Here is a 24,042-nt window from a genome sequence, read left to right as displayed (position 1 = left end):
AAAAGCTTTTTCTGCATCAATTGAGAGAATCATATGGTCTTTGTTTTTTAATTTGTTTATGTGCTGAATTACATTTATAGATTTACGTATATTGAACCAGCCTTGAGACCCTGGGATAAAACCAACTTGGTCATGATGTATAATTTGTTTGATGTGTTGCTGGATTCTGTTTGTTAGGATCTTGTTGAATATTTTTGCATCTATATTCATTAGTGATATTGGTCTATAATTTTCTTTTCTTGTTGGGTCTTTTCCTGGTTTGGGGATCAGGGTGATATTTGCTTCATAGAACGTGTTGGGTAGTCTTCCTTCTTTTTCTACATTTTGGAACAGGTTGAGTAATATAGGTACTAATTCCTCTTTAAAGGTTTGGTAGAATTCTGACGTGAAACCATCTGGTCCCGGGCTTTTCTTTTTAGGGAGGTTTTGTATAGTTGATGCTATTTCTGAACTTGATATGGGTCTGTTCAACATTTCCACTTGATTCTGGTTAAGTCTTGGAAGGTGGCGTGCTTCCAAGTATCGGTCTATTTCCTTCAGATTTTCATATTTCTGAGAATAAAGTTTCTTGTAATATTCATTAAGGATTTTTTGGATTTCTGATGAGTCTGTGGTTATTTTGTCTTTGTTGTTTCTGATTGATGATATTAGAGATTTTACTCTTTTTTTCCTGATTAGGTTGGCCAGAGGTTTATCTATTTTATTGACCTTTTCAAAAAACCAGCTTTTTGATTTATTGATCTGTTGTATTATTCTTTTGTTTTCAATTTCATTTAATTCTGCTCTAATTTTGGTTATTTCTTTTCTTCTACTGGGTTTGGGGTTGGAATGTTCTTCCTTTTCCAGTTGCGTGAGATGTCCCATTAAGTTGTTAACTTCCTCTCTTTCCGTTCTCTTGAGGAAGGCTTGCAGTGCTATAAATTTCCCTCTTAGAACTGCCTTTGCGGTGTCCCAGAGGTTCTGATAGCTTGTGTCTTCATTGTCATTTTGTTCCAAAAAATTGGTGATTTCTTTCTTAATCTCATCTCTGACCCAGCTATCCTTCAGCATAAGGTTATTTAACTTCCATGTTTTTGTATGGGTATGCAGATTCCTGTTGTTACTCAATTCAAGTTTTATTCCATGATGGTCCGAGAAGATGCACGGAATAATTTCTATTCCTTTAAATTTACTGAGGTTAGACTTGTGACCTAAAATGTGATCAATTTTGGAGTAAGTTCCGTGGGCTGATGAGAAGTATGTGTATTCAGTTTTGTTGGGATGAAATGTTCTGTAGATGTCTGCTAAATCTAAATATTGGATGGTTAGGTTTAAATCTAAGATTTCTTTGCTCAGCTTCTTTCTGGAGGATCGATCCAACACTGCCAAGGGAGTGTTGAAATCTCCAACGATTATGGAGCTGGAGGAAATCAAGTTACTCATGTCTGTTAGAGTTTCTCTTATAAATTGAGGTGCATTCTGGTTGGGTGCATAGATATTAATAATTGAGATCTCGTCATATTGAGTATTACCCTTAACAAATATGAAGTGACCATTCTTGTCCTTCCTTACTTTTGATGGTTTAAAGCCTACTGTATCTGCAAATAAAATTGCAACACCTGCTTTTTTCTGATTACCATTTGCCTGAAATATGGATGACCATCCTTTCACCCTGAGTCTGTATTTGTCTTTTAAGTTGAGATGTGACTCTTGTATGCAACAAATATCTGGCTTAAGTTTTTGTATCCAGTCAGCTAACCTATGCCTCTTTAGAGGACAGTTTAAGCCATTCACATTGATGGAGAGTAAGGATAAGTCTGGTGGAATTTTGGGTATCGAGTTTTTCAAAGGTCCAGTGGACATTTTTAATCCTTTCGCCAGTGTGGAAGTTGGAGTTTGATCCGAAGTTTCTGAGTGAGTTTACTTTTGTGGTATAGGATTGGGTTGGTCATTGTGGAGGATAGGTCTGAGAACATCCTGAAGAGCTGGTTTACTTATGGCAAATTTTTTCAACATATGAATGTCATTGAAGTATTTAATTTCTCCATCATAGATGAAACTCAGTTTAGCTGGATACAAGATCCTGGGTTGAAAGTTTTTTTGCTTTAGGAGATTAAAAGTTGATGACCAGCCTCTTCTTGCTTGAAAAGTTTCAGCAGAGAGATCTGCAGTTATTCTAATATTCTTACCTTTGTACGTTATAGTTTTCTTTCGCCGGGCTGCTTTGAGAATCTTCTCTTTCATGTTAACTTTAGTGAAGCTAATTATGATATGTCTGGGAGATGGCTTTTTGGGGTTGAATCGTGCTGGGGTTCTGAAGCTGTCTGCTATCTGAATTTCAGATTCTCTAGGCATGTCTGGAAAATTTTCTTTCATAATTTCATGTAGAAGGGCCTCTGTGCCCTTGGCTGCCACGTCATCAGCCTCCGAAATTCCTATAACCCTTATGTTATGTTTTTTCGAATTATCTGAGAGCTCTCTGAGTGAGTGATCCGTTTTTGCTCTCCATTTCTCTTCCTCTTTGAGAGATTGGGAGCGTTCGAAGACTTTATCTTCAATGTCAGAAATCCTTTCTTCTGCTTGCTCCATTCTGTTACTGAGGGATTCTACTGTATTTTTCATATCTTTGAGGGCTGTAAGTTCTTGTTTCAGTGTGTCTAAGTCTTTGGTGGTTTTGTCTTTAAATTCGTTAAATTCTTGAGACAGTTTTTGAATTTCTCCACGAATTCCTAATTCCATTTTATTAATCTTGTCTGCAAACCAAATTCTGAATTCGACTTCTGACATCTCAGCCAGTTGTTTATGAATGGGATCTTCAATCACATCTGCCGTATCTTTTCTTGGGGGGGTTGATCTATTCTGGTTATTCATGTTACCAGAGTTTTTCCGCTGATTCCGCCCCATGGTTTACTCCCTTTGGTTTTTCCCCTGGGGTTTTATCGAGGGCCCGTACAGTGTTGTGGCCTGAGAAACTGGGGCCCTGTCTGGTGTGGTGGAGCAAAGTGGTTCTGTCTTGTTTTCAGCTGGTTTCTGTTCTATCCTATTGCAACTTCTACTCTGGCTTGAAGTCTCAGCTGTGTGGAAAAATCAGCAATTAAGTCACCCCGCCTGCCCACCTCTGGCCCCAGTTGGAAAAGGAGAATCAAACCTTCCTACAATCGCACACCCAGGGCACCACCTGAAAAGTCCTCAGTCTATTAGCCCAGTTCAAAAGGTCCGAATCAACTGTCTCAATCGGCACTTGTCTCAGGTGGAAGGGTTCAAGAGGTCTCTGGGAACTGGATCACAGGGGCCTGGTGACTCCTCTGAGACAGCTCACTCCAGTGCAGCGTGGAGTCAGGAGGAGCCACCCCGCAAACAGAGCAGTCTGGGAAGGTTAACGTCTCCTTCCCCACTTTGCCCCTCCGTCGGACCCAGTCACTGGTATCTCTGCAGATGGCTAACCCAGTTGCCTGCAGTGAACAGACACTCCAGGGGTTTGCACCTGCCTGAATCGCGAGGAAGTCTGCCAGGCCCCCGCAGACTGCCGCTATCTAGCAGAAGGAGATGGGGCCTGACATCTTTGAGTGTTTGATGCAGGTGATGGGAAGGAGGTGTTCACTCAGGCTTAGCCCCGTCCCTGATGGATGCTGCTAACAGAACAGAACAGAACAGACAACTTTGTGAGGTTCTGTCTCTGTTCCTGTCGTCGCCTACAGGAGACGGGCTGTTTTGAGTTCAAACGTCTTTGCTGCTGGAGAATTGCGTCTGAACACCTCTCTGGGTCGGCCCCGCCCTGGAGGCTTCTGGGTTTGTGAGTCGTGACACAGGTGGCCTCCTCTGGTTGCCCAGGGAGACAGGGGGTGTGGCCTCAGAATATCCAGAAGTGAGCGTTCTGCCGTTAAAGAAAAAACGGCTGTTGATCTACCTCCAGGGAACTGCTGCTCTGGTGTGGGCACTCAGGCGACCCTTTTCTCCTCTGTCCCGCGCCCCAGAGTCAGCACTGAGCGGCCGCAGTTTGTGCTGGGTCCACACCCCTTAAGAGATCCCCCAAGAATCAGAACTCTTGGGGGATGGGCGCCCAGACCCGGATTGGGAGTGGGGCAGGGGGAAGCTAGAGTTTCATTCAGTTTCACGCAATACTACGGTCCGGGGAGGGCTCCTGCACTGCACCGCAGGGAAGTGCCGCCAAGGCTTGATTTCCCCTCAGCGGAGTGCCCTCTCCTCGCTCACGTATCCCAGAGTCAGCGCTGACCTGACGCAGCTCCGGCACTGTGCACTCCCCTTGAGAAATCACCCAAGGAGCCGAACTCCGGAGGGATAGGCCCTCAGACCCCGAGTGAGAGTAGGGGCTCTCAGCTCTCAGCGGGGAGGCCAGAGTCTTATTCAGTCTTGTGCCCGGGGAGGGCTCTTGCACTGCACTGCAGGGAAGTGCCGCCAAGGCTTGATTTCCCCTCAGCGGAGTGCCCTCTCCTCGCTCACGTATCCCAGAGTCAGCGCTGACCTGACGCAGCTCAGGCACTGTGCACTCCCCTCGAGAAATCACCCAAGGAGCCGAACTCCTGGGGGATAGGCCCTCAGACCCTGAGTGAGAGTAGGGGTTCTCAGCTCTCAGCGGGGAGGCCAGAGTCTGATTCAGTCTTGGGCCCCGTATGCCCGGGGAGGGTTGGTGCACTGCACCGCAGGGAAGTGCCGCGAGGCGTGACTCCCCCTCAGCCCGGTGCCCTCTCCTCACTCGGCGCGCCTCAGAGTCAATGCTGACCAGACGCAACTCGGGGACTGTCCACTCCCCTTGAGAAATCACCCAAGGATCCGAAGTCCTGGGGGACAGGCCTCCAGACCTCAGTGGGCGGGAGGGGAGCGCCGGGGATTCAGGGTTGCCGGCAAAGGATTCCCAAAGTTTTATTCAGCCCTATGTCCGGCAGGAGAACGCCACGGCACCCCAGTAGGGGAGGTAGGTCCAGTTTTTAGAAGGTCTCTCCCGTGGAGTGTAGTGGGAGGGGCTTTAATTTCTGCCCACTTGTTCAATTGTGGGGCTACAGAGCCGGTCTCATGGGGGAGGGGGACTCCCGTCCGCTTGGTGGTGGATTTTGTACCTTTTGTTTGCGTCCTTGTGATCACAACTTGCCTCAGCGGTGTTGATGTGCGTTATTCAGCCTTCTCTCTTGGTGAGGCTCAAGTCCACCAGGATACTTACTAAATTCCTGTCCCTTAACTCTCCTTCTGGACGGGAGCCTTTGTTGAAAGCTGGCTTCAGTCCGCCATCTTGTCTCTCCCCGGTTTGTTCTTGTTTAAGAAGTTCTGTGTGCAAACTATTCTTCTTCTTCTTCTTTTTTTTTAAATATTTTCCTCCTTTATTTTTTTGAAGTTTTTGGCTGCGGCTGGATTTGAACCCATCACCTCCAGCATATGGGGCCCGTGCCCTACCCCTTTGAGCCACAGGTGCTGCCCCAAACTATTATTCTTAAAGGATGAATTTTGTGCTAGAGCGATCAGACAGGGACAGGCTGTTTTCCTGGTGACTTCAAATGATCATTCCCCCCCCATGAATATATTCATTTTTTCTTGAGAACAGTATTCCAGTTTCTTACTTGTGGAGGGTCTCACAATTGAAGAAGGGTCTCACAGATCAGTGCTTAGATGTTTAATTAATTCTTCCATTTTCAGCCCAGCATCTGACCCACGGCCCTGACCCTACCTGTTTGACTCTGTCCCATGGTTTCCCTGGGTGTGTTTCTCCAGAGAGTGAACCTTTCCAGCTTTGGTTGGGGGGGGATGGCCGTAGCCTTATGGGTGGGGTAAGGATCCAGCTGTTTCTTACCCCAAAACCTTCAGCCAGCCCTGTTGTTTTCAGCTTTACCTTCACTACTAAATTCAGAAGTAAACAGGTGACTCCAACGTCCTTGGCTTTAATGGGGTTTTGTTTGGTTGGAAAACTTCTTATTAGCTAGCTGTGTCCCCTTCACTATCTCCAGGCAGTCCTGTTTCACTTTTTCCCGGCTACTGATTCCATGGTCACCTGTTCTATTTCTGACTGTTGCCATGTTGCTGCAGTATAGTCTGCTGTGGTCAGCCCACGAACTCTGCATCATCTGGGTTTGTGCCTCTTTATCCCTTTACATCCATTTGGGTGGTGGTTTTGAAAGAAGGCAAATATGTGTTCTCTCTTCCTTTATGAATAGGAAGTAAATAGATGATAAAGAACCAGTTTGAAGAGAAAATACATAATAACTTTTCTAGTAAATGATAAAAGCAAACTTTTTTCTTCATTGAATTATGTTGGTATTTTAATTGACCAAGAAAACAAGGTAGCATACTCTCCAAGCAAGAGATTCAAGTGGAGGATGGTGGTGCTTATACACACATGTATTAACAGAATCACTAAGATTCTGGGCTATAAGGAACTTGTAAATCTTTTGGGACAGAAGATGTTACACATTTTTTAAAAAATAAAATTTTATTTGTACTTTCATATATAAAACATAAAAATGTTATTTTCTCCCAGCTATTTAAAATGTTCTTTTGTAAAACTCTTAAGCTCCTTTCAAGAACTTTGGGATCCCCCAGAGCACACCTGGAAAAATCCTTGCTTCAGTGATAGCACTTTACATTGCTTCAGCCCCAAGAGTGTGTGCCACCTCTCCCTGGTATAAGTGCTTTGGAAATATTAAGTATCAATAATTTAAAAAAATATTGAAACATAACAGATGTACATATTTGGGGGACACCTTGATAATTTATACATTCATATAATTTGTAATTGGGGTATCCATCACATTACATGTTTGTATTTTCTTTATGAGAAGCAGTAATATTAACTAAACTTGACTGAGCACACAGCCGTTACAAGCTTTGTATATGTTATCTCACTTGATTCTCACAACACTGTGAGACAGGTGTAATAATTATCCCCATTTCGTCGTGGAGGAAATGGAGGCCTGCAGAGGTTAGTACTTGTCCATGGATGCTTAACTAGGAAACAGAAGAACTGGGACTCAACGCCCACTCGCTTAACTAGGACGTAACACTGGGCAAGACACGATGGGCTTGGCCTCCACAGACCCAGCAGCTGGAGCCAGCACTGGGTACTGTACACTGGGGGCTGCCTCCCACTGTGACAAAAATATAATGGAATAGAGTGAAACACAGGAGCAACGCTCGTCTCTATTCCCCAGGCACCACCAGCTCCCGGATACCCCTCCCTATTCTGCGTCCGACTCCTGCAGTCCTCTGCAGGTGAAAGGTGAGTGCCGCCCACCGTCTGCCTATCTGGCTCTGTCACGCCTCTCCCTGGACGCTGGGTGGCGCCAGAGAGGGAGACTTGTCGCCACGTCTTGCAGGTGCGCGCGGCTGGACGCCGAGGCTCGCGGGCGGGAGGACCCCAGCCGCGCCCGGGACGCCGCCGCCCAGCGCCTCCGGAACGGGGGCCGCCGGGGGTTTTCCCAGCTGCTCCTGGGACACCAGGCATCCTGCCGCCCCCCTGGACCAGTCCGCGTCCTCCCGCCTGGGAATTAGCTGTTCTTGCCGTCGGCAGCCCCTGTGCCACAGCCCCAGGTAAAGGGACTGATCAGAAGCCGCAAAGGCGCAGCCGGCGGCCCCTGGTGGTAACCCCGAGCGGACAGCGGGCCCTGCGCAGCAGGTGGCAGTGTTGAGACGCAGAGAGGACCCTGCAGGGCCCCGGGCGCTTGGCTCGGGCAATCATTTAAATAAAAATCCACTAAACCCAAGATCCTCATTTAAAGAAAAGCCAAAGTGTCAGAAATACACAGGAAGATTCTGGGTGGTGGAGGAAGCCCGGCTGGCGTGCACAGCCTCAGCTGGACAGCTCCAGGGAAAATGTCAACTAAGCAGCCACTTCCATTCTTTTCTTCTCTCTTCCCTGCTCTCCTAGCCCTTTCTCCTTTTAATTCCCCCTTTTGGATGTAGAGGGTGGCAAAACGAGCAAAGGTCCTCAAAAATTGTGGTAAAACTCCACGGGGAAAAAGTTTTTAGTGTAAAATGTATGCCTATACTTTATAGCTGGGTCTTCTTAGTAAATGTCAGTTTATTTTTCAGGTAGGTGAATCTCAGATCCATTGCGATTTAAAAAAAAAAACAACCCTAAGTTTCAGATGAGTAGGGCTCAAGGGACCGTAACTAATTGGAATTAGATTTAGGGAAGCAGACAAGAGAGACCTGGGAAATTAAAATTTGATTTATTATAACACAGAGAACAAAGAAAAATGCTAATATTCACTTTGGTTTCTTGATTTTAGAGACTCATTGCCTCCGACCAAGAAGAGAAAGTACACACAGTCATTGGGGGACACCAGGGACTGTGGGGTGTGGGCCCACCTCTCCAGACCAAGTGAGTGAACCTGGCAGCTTCAAGGCGTTTTCCCAGCCTTTGAGCAGTCATATAAATGTCCTCTCTCATGGAAGGCCAATGACAGGGTCTGAGCGTTTGTTTCTTCCCTCTTGATATGCCTTTCATGCAGGTGAGGTCACAGAAGTGCTCCCAGGCTGAGATGCTGTTCTTGCTCTCTGGTGTGGGTAAAACGCCAGTCTTTTAATGCCAGGGCCCATGTGTCTCAGAGGACCCTGGCTCCAGGCCCAGGGCAGTGGAGCAGCAGGCAGTGGCTTGAAGCACCTGCTGCTGTGCCCAGTGCAACCCTTGTCACCTTCCCTGTGCACAGTATGACATGTGGGTTGTTGTGGTAGATGCAGATTCCCATCAAGTCTCTGGGGTCTGAGATCTACAGTCCTAACAAGGTGGTGATGCTGCTGGTTCATGGAAGATGCTCGGAGAAGTAAGACTGGGGAGGGTTTTCCCAGTGGAGCAGGAAGGCAGGAAGTTGATGTTTCCTCATGCTCACTTCAGATTGGCGAGAACCCAGTAATCTCTGAAGTTTTGTATGATCGTCTTAGGAGTCTTTCATCAGGATCATCTGATGCCCAAGTGATCGGCCTGTTCAGTGTTTTTGCTTTATATGTAACATGAGACACATCAGGTTTGAACTTAGAGACCTGATGAAGGTTGCAAACTAACTGGCCTTCTGGAATCTGAAAACTTGAACATCAGAATTTTCAGAGTAAAGGCTACAGCACTTACTAGGAAAAAGGATAATACTTTAGGTCAATGACATTAGCCACTGTGAATACCCCAATATGGGTAGTGTGAACAGTGCCCCAAATTCAGGGTACCAGGACCCATCTCTTCTATCCTGTGTCAGATTGGCAAGAAGTGCAAGATTTCCCTCTTGGGGCTCCTTCTCCTGTAACTGCCCAACCCTGAGAGGAGATGCATGCTGTGTGGTCTCCCTCGGGTGGGGGAACCGCAGCCTCATGGCGGGGGTTGCTACCCCTGCCACAAGCGTCAGCTTAAGCCCCAGACCTGTGGTTACAGCTGATGCTTTGAGGGACATCTGGAGTCAGCTCCAGCCTGGGCTCTGGATGTTGACTTGTGGTGGTGGTGGGGGAGGTGCTATGTCAGAACTGTGCTGGGCATCCAGCCCTGTATAAATGAACCCTCTAACTGCTTCCTTTCTCTGTTTACACACTTCCACCGGGGCCAGCAGTTGCTCTACTTTCCTTTTTCAACCCCAGCAACACAGAGCTAATTAAAGCCCCCTCTTTGGATAACACAGAGCTCTCCACCCACCTTCTGTGCAAGGTTACCCTAATTTCTTCAGGGACCCCTGCAGTAGCCTGAAGCTTCTTTATGATTCGCAAACATAAAAAGCTGAGTAAATTCCTAGCCAGATGAGGAATTTTATTTATTTACTCACTTTATTCTTCTACCAGCTCACTAAGGGATCCAGGGCAAGTCACTCAAATCTTCCAAGAGTTTCCTCATCAAACCAGACTGTGCTCAAATCATCCCGGGCCTTCCAGGGTGAAGCTCCATCCTGCGACAGTTTTCTGCTGCCTGCCCTGGAGATGGCACAGAGTTTTTACTGTCTTCAGAGAATAAGTACAGAAGAGTAACTGAAATACCTCAACAGACAGGAAATCCTGTATCCCTTGCTTAAGCCATATTCACGGGTCACTGAGAAGCTGCCTAAAGATAATTGGTTCCAGACAACAATTCCAGAATGAAAATGAGCAGCTTCCCAGGGCCAAAAACAAACAAAAAGCAAAGATTCATTTAATCCAAGTGCCAGGTTTTCATTACAGTTCATATTTTTAGCAAACGTTTTCCAGTGGATCACTCGTATTTCGTGTTGCCAAGGCCCAGGGTGTTCACAAAGGTCCCGCGGAAACAGCGTGTTTGTGGAGGAAGGAGGAGCTCGGGCCAGTCCTGCAGGCAGGAGCAGGATCTCCGGTTTTGAATGGGGAAGATGTTCTGGATCAACTGACAAGGCTTTTCTGGTGACCTTCTCCCAAGTAGTATACTATGGCCCAAGGTTCCCAGAGCCCCATTTGTAGGACTGAAAATGTAGATGACTGGGCTGGTGTGAGCAGATGGAAAATCTTGCTTAATAAGAAAGCTGCTGGTGCGTGAGCTCCTGCTGACTGAGGCCTGGCCCTACCTGATCTGAACCCCAAATCTAAGAGGCCTTCCTAGGAGGTGTTAGTCTTCTTAAATTTTGAGTTTCAAATATGAAAGCATTTTCCATGGCCAGAGTCATAGCTTTTGGTCCAGAGTGAGAGGTACGCTGGTTAAACTCACACTGCAAAGTCTAAAAAATTACCTCTTTTCTCTAAGTATTTGGGACTCTCAGAACCTAACTATTTTTTTCAATACACACAATATATATTTTTTTAATTTTAAGAACACATATATGCAGAGGAAATAGTTCTTTTTGTTTGGTAATCCTGACTTGGAATTTTTCTCTAGTAATGAAAGTGTTGGAAATGCTTATTTTTAAATTACACAAAATTCTCAAGCGGTAAGCAGAACACTACAACAACAGCAAACTCTAACACTTGTTCTGAAAAGTACTTCTGTAAAAATATCTAGAGATCTTTAATAGAAAAAAGTATGAAAGATTAACATTTGAATAATCCAGTACCTGCAAAAGGCAAAAGTTCTGATGTAACATTACCTATAAACAACGAATTTAGCTAAAACTCAATCTGCTGTTTATAAGAATTCCACATATACATATATGAATTTACACAACCAGTATTTAGAAGCTCTTCAAAATCTATTTGTAAATTGGAAAATGAAGCAAAGTCATCTTTGCCTCTCCAGTTTGGAGCTGAGCAGATTAACCAGCAGTGCCCGACCGTCCCGGCAACTTTCTCAGTTACCTCCCCCTGCAGCGATGCCCTCTCAGAGGACGCTGTCTGGATCACTTCCCCTGGGACTGTTTATGGTGTAGGTGCTGAGATGCTGATCTTAGCCAGGAAAGGATACAATAAACTGGAAGTCTCTTAAAAGGAAGAGAGATAAAGGTGTAACAGCCACACTTCTGCCGAAGCAACTGTGCTGACCCCGGAGTCTCCTCACCAGGCTGACTTTTAAAACTCTGGTTTAGGGTTCAGCTTTGTCGTCATTTTCATCATCGTTGTCCTCCTCCTCCTCATCTTACCTCTTTTCCTCTTTTAGCATTTTCAGGTATTTACTAGCTAAAATCTTCTTTGGTAATATATCTTAAAAACATAAAACTTACATCAACAATTGGTTATGTAGACTATAAATACAGTAATACAAATTTCAAAATGTACTAGTTCCTGCTTTTACCTCTTATAACATGTTCCAAAACAAGACAAAATTCAGGCTACTCTTCTGGGTGAACTATCACAGAAACCAGCATTGTCTCCTGACTAATGCCATAGACTTATTCCCTTTCCACTGACCATAAACCAATGCGCTCCATGCAATATTTCTGTAATCAACACTCCACAACCTGAGATAGGCTGGGCTGGCCCCACGGGTAGACTTAAGATCATTTTAGCTGTGGGCCTGCTGCGTGGGCAGCAAGCACTACTAACTCTGTTACTGGGGCCTAGCGGACAATGGTGGGGAGAATCCGGACAGGGAAGAGGCTGCCTCTCACCCGGCCAACCACATCCTGTGCGTTTTGTTGACCTTGTTATAGTTCTAAGTGCAGCACATTACACATTCAAATAGAGAAGATTAAAAATATCTTCCTGAACCAAGCTATGGTAAACTCTGCCACCTGGAGAAAGCAGCAAAATGTCTCATTCAGTGAAAGGAGAACAGGAAAAAAAAGTTATAGTAACTAATTTTTTAACCAGAATGTTACAAAAACTAAATACCTGCAAGAAACTGAAAAGTTTCAGATTCCTCTGCAGTATTTGCTAAATCACTGTAAGTCGGTGCTTTCTTTTCCCTTCCACTGCCATGTCTGCAGGAATAGGTGGCTAGATATTGAACAAAGAGTTCCGTGGCTTTGGCCGTGAGCACCAGTGCCTCCTGGTTGATGCTGGACCCCTCCGGGGAGCTCTTCATGATAACTCAGATGTGGGATAGGGGCAGCTAGACGAGCCGGTGCTCCCCACACTTGTCCTTGCCCACAACCACGTTTACCATCTTCCCACCCCGCCCGGGCGGCGCCAGCCAAGAGCCCGAGTTCGAGCTGGAGGCCTGATCTGTCGGCCGGCTCAGGGAGCCGGTGTCCCCCTAACTTTTTTTTTTTTATCAAATCGAGAATAATTTTTACTTTACCCATTTCCAAGATTTTTTTTAAGTAAGGTGTATGTCAATATTTTGAAAGGCATTCAAATGGCCGCTGTCAGTTTTGTCTGAAGGCACGTGGGCCACATGCTGCCTTCCTCCAGCTTCTCTCTTCTGGTGATTTTCTCATGGTATCTTCAGTCTAGCAGCAAGGAAGGCGGAGGTTTGAATCCTGCCTCTTCCATTTCACAGCTGTGATGCTGGGATAGTTATTTCAGATCTTTGAACTTCAGTTCCCACATATGCTAAATGAGATTAAGAATCCTTACCTCAGGGTGGCGCCTGTGGCTCAAAGGAGTGGGGCACCGGCCCCATATGCTGGAGGTGGCAGGTTCAAGCCCAGCCCTGGCCAAAAACTGCAAAAAAAAAAAAGAATCCTTACCTCAGAACCACTTCAGAAATACGCCTGGCAGTGTCTGCTAAAGCCCATCCCACGACCAGTGATTACACCCCTAGGAACGCACCTAGCAGAAATGTGTACACACGCCCACCCAGGGCCTAAGAACGTCCATGCAGCATTATTTATAATACAACATGAAAATATCTCAGATGCCATCAAAGTGTGACAAGGCCATGAAAATGAAAAAGAGGACTGCTGTTGGCTGCGTAATGGCTGAACCTCATAAACATGGTTGGACCAAAGAAGCCAGGACATAAATACACGTATTGTACCACAGTATTTTATTTTTGTAGACTCTTCAGTGTTATTAGTGGATTTCAGGATAGCGGCCAGTGTTGGGCAGAGAGTAATTACATAGTATTAGGAGGAGATTTGGGGGTGGGTCCTGCAGGGTTACAAATGTCCTATTTCTTGATCTAGTGATAGTTGCATAGGATTCGTTTTATGAAGAAGTATAAAATTGTGCACTTGTGATCTGTGCACTCTTCTTCGGTTTATTGACCTAAAGAATTCTGTAGGTAGTTTAATGAAGTGATAAAATGCTATGGGCTGTGTCTGGGACAGTGCCCTGGTGCAGATAGACTCAGAGCAGCAGGTGTCAGCGATGGTGTTGTTAAGTGCCAGCCTTAGGCTCAAGCTTGTGCGGGAATCCCACTGTGGGCCTGGGCCTCATTTTCCAGTCCCTGGGGTTTCATCAGCTGATCTTCATCTCCCAGGGAAGCCACACCTGTCAACGCTGTTGGAGCAGCTGCTCTGGTACCTTTGCTGCTGTGATGGGAAAGGGCAGACAATGCTGGTATCCCTGAGCACAGTGCTGCCTGCTTCCTGTCCAACCTCTGCATTACTGTCTGGAGGAGAAGAGTTGCTTTTGGCTGCACATCTGGGCACATCAAGTTTGCCATCATGCTCGAATAAGAAAGGGCCTGAGTTAGCTGGTGCTGAGTCAGGAGTATGGACTGGTTATTTTACATCAAATAACTGATGGGGTGCTGTGGGACCTAGAACAGAAGCATCTCCCAAGGCTTCTTAGGGATAAGCAAGTCCCTGAGTGTTACTGACATTACCACTAGTAATTCCCAGAGGCACCACTGTCTAAGTTCTCACTGGTGGCAGACACTGTGTCTTGCGCTTTACGGACGTTACCTCAATGAACGCTCCAGCAACCCTAACAGGAGTCGTAGGGTTTTCCCATTTTGCATACAAGGAAACTGGGGCTCAGTTTTTAAGGAAGCTTAAATCACTTTCCTAGGGTGGCTCAGCCTAAAAGCAGTGTAGAGTTGTGGTTCAAACCCAGGTCTGTCTTGATCCTGAACTCCAAGCTCTTAACCCTTCCTTGATCCTCTCTCTATTGTAGAAGAAAGAAAGCAAAGAAGGAAGAATTAGTTTCTCCCTTTCTCTGAATTTTGTGCAGGCAGGATAACCACAAAAGGGTTTCTTTTTCATTTTTGAAAGAGACTTTGGACCAGGTAACTTAGGGACAAGTGAAGGTGTGAGGAGCTCCTTGCTTTGCTCACCTACAGGGGTTCTAGCTGGGAAAAAAGTTTTCCTGGATTTTGCTAAATCTTTTCAAAATGAATGGATGTTTTATAAAAACCAACAATAATTCATGTTTTGTTTAGTGTCATTTAACAGTGATACCACAACATTTTTGGTGACATTTGGGATGAAAAGAGACTTGAAGCAGTTCTATTTATGTATTTTAGGAAATCATTAGTGGAAGCAGAAAGGCAGGAAGTTTTAGATGAGAAAAACCAATCCGTCCCCTGCCTCCTGCATTTCCCAGCTGCAGCTGAGTGGGCATTGGAGGGAACTGGTGTCCTTGCCCTGAGCCACTGCCCATGGCCTGCACCTGGTCTTTGAATGTCCCCGAGTTCGCTTTCCCCACTGGTGTCAGGCATGAGAGACAGTAGGGGGCTGAGAAAGAAAGGAAAATGATAAATGTACCAATAGCGTTTTACATGAAAGTTATCCAAGGTCGAACTGTATGGGTTGGAAGGGATACTCAAATGAAGACGTACAACTTGCAAAGATCATGCAAAAATAGTAGGTTGCGCATGTGAAATTGCTATGATTTGACCATTGTTGACATCCAAAAGTGGCAATTTCATGTAGTTGATGCCACACATTTACAGGGTCTTCTCTGTTACTTTATCTTGGGTTCAGCTTCTGAAAGGGCCTCCCCTTTTATTACCTTATACTCTTCGCTTGTGCAGTTTCACAAGACTGCAGGACACATGTTTTTAATTTCTACTTTGCAGTTGAGGAAAGTAATACTTTAAGTGAATAATAACTCCTCTATGTTCAAAAAGCTAGTTGGACCACAGAGTCTTGGTACTACAAGAAGCCTGTAAAAATTAGAATTTATTCATTGTAATTAACGAAAACAAATAAAAACTCCAAAACCTCAAACTGCCTCAAACAAACAAAGAAAATTCAACACACACACAACACCAAGGGATCTACTACTGGCTTTTGTAACCCAAGAGTTTAGGATCGGACCCCAGAACTCAGAACACATTGTCAGGACTGGGTGCCTTTCACTCTCAACTCAGCCTTCTGCTTAAAGGCTTCATTTCCAGTTGGGTTCTTCCCTCACACGCCAACATGGTGCCAGCAGCTCCCGGGGATGTGTCTCATGGGTTCAAACTTGGAAAGGCATGAACATCTTTGGCCCTGCATTTCCTGAAGTGCTGTGATCCACTGTGTGTGTGGACTGGACTGAGCCGCACATTCAGCCCTGTGTGATCACTGATGCAAACGCTGAATGATGTCCTTTGACTGGTCAGCAGGGTCTCCTGCCCTTCTGGCACTGGCAGTGGACGTCACTGGAACCACATAGACTGGGTGTGAGGAAAGGCTATGCGGGAAGCAGAGCAGATAGATATGGGGGATGAAGTTTCCAACAAGCATGCACCACCTTCCCTGTGAGATCACTGCTCCCAAGTTGCTTCTTTGCCAGATAAGGGACAGTGGCCAGCAGCACACCTCCTCCCCTTAGCACTAACCCTCTCCACGGGGCCTCTCTGTCCCATGCGGGGCCCACTGAGCAGCTCCATGCTGCTGTCTGGGAGTCTGGGAGAAATAGTCTTGTAGAAAGGGTCTCACCCACTTGTTTCTTTGCAGTGCCGAGTAGGAGTGGCGAGGGGCAGAGCCATGATGGTGAGGGACAGAACGGGATGCCTGTGGACCAGGGCTCTCCTGCTCTGAAGTGGCAGCCGTACCAGGGTGTGCTCTGGCACAGCTTATTAAACAGTTGCTACGAAAAACTGTAAGTGGCCTTAGCAACGCCTTAGGGTGGGCTGGAGAGTGAGGGGAGGAAGTGGCACTAACTCCCAGGAGGGTTTGATCCTGATGAATGAATGGCTGGGGCGTGAGTTCTGGCCTTCAGGGAGCCAGACTTGTGATTCTCTCCCACTGTAATTTACCCTCTCAGCAATGAAGGGAGAGGAAGTTTTTCTGGGATCACATGCCCCGTTTAAACTAAAACCTGGAAAATGGAGATTCCCTGCATTACTAACGTCTAATCTTGCAGTTAATTTACAATGCTGTTGAAGACTTTCTGGGGCCACATTCAGCTGTTGGCCCCTCACCACCAAGCTCTTTGACAAAACACCAGGCAGCAAGCATAGTAGGTGGTTTCTTTGCATTAAAAGACTGAAATCTAATTATAGAAAATATCCTAAAACTGGAGAAGTGTTACCCTATTTTTATGACATTATGGTTTTATGAAATAAATGTTGACTCATGCATTATTACCCTTAAACATCCTTCAAACCTTTTCTTTATTCCTTGGGCTATAACTTACCTACCTAAATCTTCTAGAATTTTCATTAGTTATAAATCTTTCGTGAAACGCTAAAAAATGTTACTGGTTAAACAATAGGATTTTCAAGTAACAAATAAACTATGGAATGAGAAATATTCGGCTGTAAGACCTAAAGGCCTTCTTCATTTTTTCCAAATTCAAATATAGCAAAGCTCATCACTAGGAATTTTATGTTGGACGGACTAGAAGGAAGAAGTACTTTCCTTGAAATCTACGGAATTAATCAGCCTTGGGACTTGGTGTATTTAACAGGAGGCAAAAGGAAAATAATTGTTAATTGTATCATTGAAATTCATGAATTTATTTCTTTTCCACTATATGCAGTTAGAAAAGAAATGGAAGGTCCATAGGTCTTGAGTTTGAGTTTTAGCCTCATTAGATTTTCTTTTGGGGAGTGTTCTGTCTTGAATATGGATGCTGTTTAAATTAAAACCTTTAATGCCTCCCAGCTTCATGCACCAATTTGATCAAGTTTTCACAGTAATTGTTCTCTTATTTAAAGAGATTTTTTTTTATTTTATTGTTAAATCATAGCTGTGTACATTAGTGCAATCGCCTGTACCCATTCTAAGATGCACCATAGATGTGGCCCCACCCATTACCCTCCCTCCACCAAAACCTCCCCCCTCCCTTCCCCTCCCTTGGCCCTTTCCCCATAGTCTTGTGCTATAGTTGGCTTATAGTCTTCATGTGAAAGCTATAATTTAGCTTCATAGTAGGGCTGAGTGCATTGGATACTTTTTCTTCCATTCCTGAGATACTTTGCTAAGAAGAATATGTTCCAGCTCCATCCATGTAAACATGAAAGAGGTAAAGTCTCCATCTTTCTTTAAGGCTGCATAGTATTCCATGGTGTACATGTACCACAATTTGCTAGTCCATTCGTGGGTTGATGGGCACCTGGGCTTCTTCCATGACTTAGCAATTACGAATTGGGCTCCAATAAACATTCTGGTACAGATGTCTTTGTTATATTGTGACTTTTGGTCTTCTGGGTATAAACCTAGTAAAGGAATTATAGGATCGAATGGCAGGTCTATTTTTAGGTCTCTAAGTATTCTCCAAACATCCTTCCAGAAGGAACGGATTAGTGGGCTTTCCCACCAGGAGTGTAGAAGTGTGCCCTTTCCTCCACATCCACGCCAACATTTCTGGTTTTGGGATTTTGTTATGTGGGCTACTCTTACTGGGGTTAGGTGATATCTCAGAGTAGTTTTGATTTGCATTTCTCTGATGATTAAGGATGATGAGCTTTTTATCATGTGTTTGTAGATTTTGTGTCGGTCTTCTTTAGAGAAGTTTCTCTTCAAGTCCCTTGCCCACCCTGAGATGGGGTAACGTGTTCTTTTCTTGTTAATACGATTGAGTTCTCGGTGGATTCTGGTTATTAGACCTTTATCAGAGGTATAACCTGCAAATATTTTCTCCCATTCTGAGGGCTGTCTGCTTGCTTTACTCACTATGTTCTCAGCTGTACAGAAGCTTTTTAGTTTGATCAGGTCCCAGTAGTGTATTTTTGATACTGCTTCAATTGCCTGGGGAGTCCTCCTCATAAAATATTCACGCAGGCCGATTCCTTCAAGAGTTTTCCCTGTACTTTCTTCAAGTATTTTTATAGTTTAATGTCTTAAGTTTAAATCTTTTATCCAGTGAGAGTCTATCTTAGTTAATGGTGAAAGATGTGGGTCCAGTTTCTGTCTTCTATAGGTTGCCAGCCAGTTTATCCAGCACCATTTGTTAAATAGGGAATCTTTTCCCCACTGAATGTTTTTAATTGGCTTGTCAGAGATCAAATAACGGTAAGTAACTGGATCCATCTCTTGCTTCTCTATTCTGTTCCAGACATCTACTTCTCTGCTTTTGTGCCAGTACCATGCTGTTTTGATAACTATGGATTTATAGTACAGTCTCAGGTCTGGTAGTGTGATTCCTCCTGCTTTGTTTTTATTTCTCAGTAATGTTTTGGCTATTCGAGGTTTTTTCTGATTCCATATAAAATGAAGTATTATTTTTTCAAGATCTTTAAAGTATGACAATGGAGCTTGAATAGGAATTGCATTAAAGTTATATATTACTTTGGGCAGTATGGACATTTTAACAATGTTGATTCTTCCCAGCCATGAGCATGGTATGTTTTTCCATCTGTTAACATCTTTGGCTATTTCTTTTCTTAGAGTTTCATAGTTCTCTTTGTAGAGATCTTTCACGTCCTTTGTTAGGTATGCTCCCAAACATTTCATCTTCTTCGGCACCACTGTGAAAGGAATAGAGTCCTTGACTGTTTGTTCGGCTTGGTTGTTGTTGGTATATATAAAGGCTACAGATTTATGGGTGTTGATTTTGTAGCCTGAGACATTGCTATATTCCTTGATCACTTCTAAAAGTTTTGTAGTAGAATCCCTAGTGTTTTCCAGATATACGATCATATCATCTGCGAAGAGTGAAAGATTGATCTCTTCTGACCCTATGTGGATACCCTTGATCGCCTTTTCTTCCCTAATTGCGATGGCTAAAACTTCCATCACAATGTTAAAGAGCAATGGAGACAATGGGCAACCTTGCCTGGTTCCTGATCTAAGTGGAAATGATTTCAGTTTAACTCCGTTCAATACGATATTGGCTGTGGGTTTGCTGTAGATGGCCTCTATTAGTTTAAGAAATGTCCCTTCTATACTAATTTTCTTAAGTGTTCTGATCATGAAGGGATGCTGGATATTATCAAAAGCTTTTTCTGCATCAATTGAAAGAATCATATGGTCTTTATTTTTAAGTTTGTTTATGTGTTGAATTACATTTATAGATTTACGTATATTGGACCAGCCTTGAGACCCTGGGATAAATCCAACTTGGTCATGGTGTATAATTTTTTTGATGTGTTGTTGGATTCTGTTTGTTAGGATCTTATTGAGTATTTTAGCATCTATATTCATTAGTGATATTGGTCTATAATTTTCTTTTCTTGTTGGGTCTTTCTCTGGTTTTGGGATAAAGGTGATGTTTGCTTCGTAGAATGTGCTGGGTAGTATTCCTTCTTTTTCTATATTTTGGAAGAGGTTTAGTAGTATAGGTACTAGTTCTTCTTTAAACGTTTGAATGTTAGAATTCTGATGTAAAGCCATCTGGTCCTGGGCTTTTCTTTTTAGGGAGATATTGTATAGTTGATGCTATTTCAGAACTTGATAAAGGCCTGTTCAACATTTCCACTTCATTCTGGCTAAGTCTTGGTAGGTGGCGTGCTTCCAGGTATTGGTCGATTTCTTTCAGATTTTCATATTTGTGAGAGTAGAGTTTCTTGTAGTATTCGTTAAGGATTTTTTGAATTTTGAGGGGTCTGTTGTTATTTCATCATTACCATTTCTGATTGATGAAATTAGAGATTTTACTCTTTTTTTCCTGGTTAGGTTGGCCAAAGGTTTATCTATTTTATTGATCTTTTCAAAAAACCAGCTTTTGGATTTATTGATCTGTTGTATATTTTTTTTGTTTTCAATTTCATTTAATTCTGCTCTGATTTTGGTTATTTCTTTTCTTCTGCTGCATTTAGGGTTGAAGTGTTCTTCTTTCTCCAGTTGCTTGAGATGTTCCATTAAGTTATTGACTTCCTCTCTTTCCGTTTTCTTGGGAAGGCTTGCAGTGCTATAAATTTCCCTCTTAGGACTGCCTTTGCAGTATCCCAAAGGTTCTGGTAATTCGTGTCTTGATTGTTGTTTTGTTCCAAAAATATGGTGATTTCCTTCTTAATCTCGTCTATAACCCATGTTTCCTTCAGCATAAGGTTGTTTAGCTTCCATGTTTTTGTATAGGTATGCAGGTTCCTGTTGTTATTTAGTTCAACTTTTATTCCATGATGGTCTGAGAAGATGCAAGGAATAATTTCTGTTTTTTTTTTTAAATTTGCTGAGGTTATATTTGTGGCCTAGGATGTGGTCGATTTTGGAGTATGTTCCGTGGGCTGATGAGAAGAATGTGTATTCAGTTTTTTTGGGATGAAATGTTCTGTAGATGTCTGTTAAGTCCAGATGTTGAATGGTTGAGTTTATTTTTTATTTATTTATTTATTTTTGAATGTTTGAGTTTAAATTTAAAATTTCTTTGTTTAGCTTCTTTTTGGAGGATCTATCCAGGACTGCTAAAGGGGTGTTAAAATCTCCAACTACTATGGAAGTGGAGGAAATTGAGTTGCTCATGTCTGTTAGAGTTTCTCTTATAAATTGAGGTGCGTTGTGGTTAGGTGCATAAATATTAATAATTGAGATCTCATCATATTGAGTATTACCTTTTACAAATATGAAGTGTCCATTTTTATCCTTAATTATTTTGGTTGGTTTAAATCCTATTGTGTCTGCGAACAGGATTGCAATGCCTGCTTTTTTTTGCTTTCCATTTGCCTGGAATATAGATGACCATCCCTTCACCTTAACTCTATATCTGTCTTTTAATGTAAGATGTGATTCTTGGATGCAGCAGATATCTGACTTGAGTTTTTGTATCCAGTCCGCCAACCTATGCCTCTTTAGAGGACAATTTACACCATTCACATTAATTGAGAGTATTGATAAGCCTTTCGAGAGACCGGTGGACATTTTTAATCCTTTTGCGACTGTGGAAGTTGGCATTTGATCAAAAATTTCTTGGGTGGGTTTACTTTTGTGGTGGAGGATTATGCTGGTCTTTATGGAGGATAGGTCTAAGAATGTCCTGGAGAGCTGGTTTAGTTGTGGCAAATTTGTTCAACATGTGAATATCGTTGAAGTATTTAATTTCTCTGTCATAAATGAAGCTCAGTTTAGCTGGGTACAGGATCCTGGGTTGAAAGTTATTTTGTTTTAGGAGATTAAAAGTCGATGACCATCCTCTTCTAGCTTGAAAGGTTTCAGCAGAGAGATCTGAAGTTATTCTGATATTCTTCCCCTTGTAGGTAATGGTTTTCTTTTGTCTGGCAGCTTTCAGAATTTTGTCCTTCATATTAACTTTAGTGAAATTGATTATGATGTGTCTGGGGGATGTCTTATTTGGTTTGAGTCGTGCTGGAGTTCTGAAACTGTCTGCTATCTGAATTTCGGAATCTCTTGGCATGTCTGGAAAGTTCTCCTTCATAGTCTCATGGAGAAGAGACTCTGTGCCTTGTGAAGCCACTTCGTCACTTTCGGGGATCCCTATAAGACGAATATTGGTTTTCTTCAAATTATCCGAGAGCTCTCTGAGAGAGTAGTCTGTTTTTGCTCTCCATTTCTCTTCTTCTTTGAGGGTTTGGGAGCGTTCGAATGCTTTGTCTTCAATGTCAGAAATCCTTACTTCTGCTTGCTCCATTCTGTTACTGAGGGATTCTACTGTGTTTCTCAGATCTTTGAGGGATGCAACTTCTTGTCTCAGTGTGTCAAAATCTTTGTTCATTTGGTCTTTGAATCCGTTGAATTCTTGAGATAACTTTTGGAATTCTAATTTGATCTTTTTTGCTATCCACATCCTGAATTCAATTTCTGACATCTCAGCTATTGGTTTGTGCATGGGGTCTTGTGCTGTTTCTGCCCCATTGATCCTTTGGGGAGTTGATCTACTCTTATTATTCATATTGCCAGAGTTTTTCTGTTGATTTTGCCTCATGATTGTTTTTTACCATTGCCTCTGGCTGTCCTCAGAGTTGGGGATGTGTCTCTCCAAGATTAGACCCCAGCGGGATCACTCTATTGTTGCTGGATCTTTGTATGGAGTGACCCTGTGTAGTTCCTCTGGGGCTGCTCTAGCTAGGGAGTTCTGGTTGTTGAAGCAGCTCCGGTTTGTGACACACCCGGATCCAACAACAGGGCTGGGGGTGGTGCGCACTGTTCTGGGAGTGCAAGGCACCCAGTGACTTTGGCACAGAGAGCCCAAGGCTCCAGCAGTCTCTGGCCAGGAGAAGAGCACTGCGCAGAGGCAGGGAGGGCTCCAACGGGTATGCAGCTACCTGAGTCCCTGTCCAGATGAACGGGCTAGTGTGGAAGCTTGGAGGACACAGGAGGGAGGACGCAGGGTTGCGTGGCTCCTGCAGTTTCTGGTCAGGGAATGTGGAGGCCCAGTGGGTGTGGGTCACCATTCGGGGGTCACTGCACAGCTGTTATGGAGGTCTGGGAGGCACCAAGCCTAGGAGTTTGAGGTTGCTATGAGCTGTGACATCACGGCACTCTACCCAGGGCAACAGCCCAAGGCTCCAGTGTGCCAAAACGGTATCACTCTGCCCCTAAGTATTAAGGCTGTAAGGCAGCTGAGTCCCTGCCTTTAGGCTGCTCAGTCAGTAGGTTACTTTGACCCGCCCAATCCTTGCTCTGAGACCCTGAGGGCGGAGCTTGCCGGGGCAGTTCTTTCACAATGGCTTCCTGCGCCCAGCTCAGTGGAAGTTCTCCACACTCTTGCTCAAGCTCTCCCCAAGGCAGTTCAACTGAGTGCCAAGTCCAAGATCACCAAAACAGTTCACAGGTAAGGCCTTTCCGGTTTGCAGTCTCACTGCTGCTTGTGTTTACGGTCGCCAGCGTGATTAGGTCGATGGAACACACGCAACCACTTGCCAGTTTTCCACTGTTTTTGTTCTCCTCTTGGGGTCCAGAAGTCCCTTGCTGGCTCCCTGTATCCTCAAAGGGATGATTATAGGCAGATCCCACCGGCCAGAGATGCCTGGAGTCTTGTCTCCCCAGATTCGCTGTTCCCAGTTGCAGGGAAGCTGTTACTCGGCCGCCATCTTTAATCTCCTCCAGTTCTCTTCCTTAAAGAGATTTTTAGGTTTGTTTGAACCTCCCATCTGTGCTCCAATGATCTAGAGAAAGTGAACACAGCCAGTATCAACTCAACAGTGCAGAGGCAAATTTATTCTGAAAGTTTAGCCACAATTCACTTTTCCTAAGCAAAAACGGAAGGCGGTGTTGATCCAGAGTAGAATTCAGGCCCTCCCAATTTCATTACTTACATCACTGAGACAGAAATAGCGCTGCTCTTTTCTTTGATAGTTATGTCTAATTTGTTACAAAAATGCCATTCCCCTAAATTATGTAAGAAAAATAAAGGTAGCGCATTAAACATGTATCAATGTTTTTGAATGGTATTTTAAGCTCTGTATTATCAAAGAGCTTTTTAAAAGTCAGTTTAGTTAATTTTATACTTAACTTTTGATATCAAAAGCAGAATTGTCATTCTTAGGTAAATAGATTCCTATCATCAGACATTGATGTTCAGAATAATCTTCAACAGTATAAGTCTTGTTTG

The 24,042-nt window shown here is 43.9% G+C and overlaps 1 protein-coding gene and 1 pseudogene across 3 annotated transcripts in view; one reads left to right on the top strand and one right to left on the bottom strand.

Moving 5' to 3' along the window:
- Positions 1–24,042, top strand: part of MYRFL (myelin regulatory factor like) — a 158,842-nt gene that overhangs the window by 57,634 nt on the left and 77,166 nt on the right. For all 3 annotated transcript variants that reach the window (XR_008379010.1, XM_053585944.1, XM_053585945.1), the window contains exons 3-6: positions 7,134–7,201; positions 7,299–7,512; positions 8,214–8,305; positions 16,107–16,251. Coding sequence is in view for 2 of the 3 variants with exons in the window: in XM_053585944.1 (XP_053441919.1) it covers positions 7,134–7,201; positions 7,299–7,512; positions 8,214–8,305; positions 16,107–16,251 (519 nt within the window). In the remaining variant the exon portion in view is untranslated. The remainder of the gene's footprint in view (positions 1–7,133; positions 7,202–7,298; positions 7,513–8,213; positions 8,306–16,106; positions 16,252–24,042) is intronic.
- On the bottom strand, positions 11,306–12,551 carry LOC128582246 (chromatin accessibility complex protein 1-like; annotated as a pseudogene).

The sequence above is a fragment of the Nycticebus coucang genome, chromosome 3 (assembly GCF_027406575.1).
Source record: "Nycticebus coucang isolate mNycCou1 chromosome 3, mNycCou1.pri, whole genome shotgun sequence".
Lineage (NCBI taxonomy): Eukaryota > Metazoa > Chordata > Mammalia > Primates > Lorisidae > Nycticebus > Nycticebus coucang.
The sequence above is the reverse complement of the archived record's forward strand: the minus strand, read 5'-3'. Positions and strand labels throughout refer to the sequence as shown.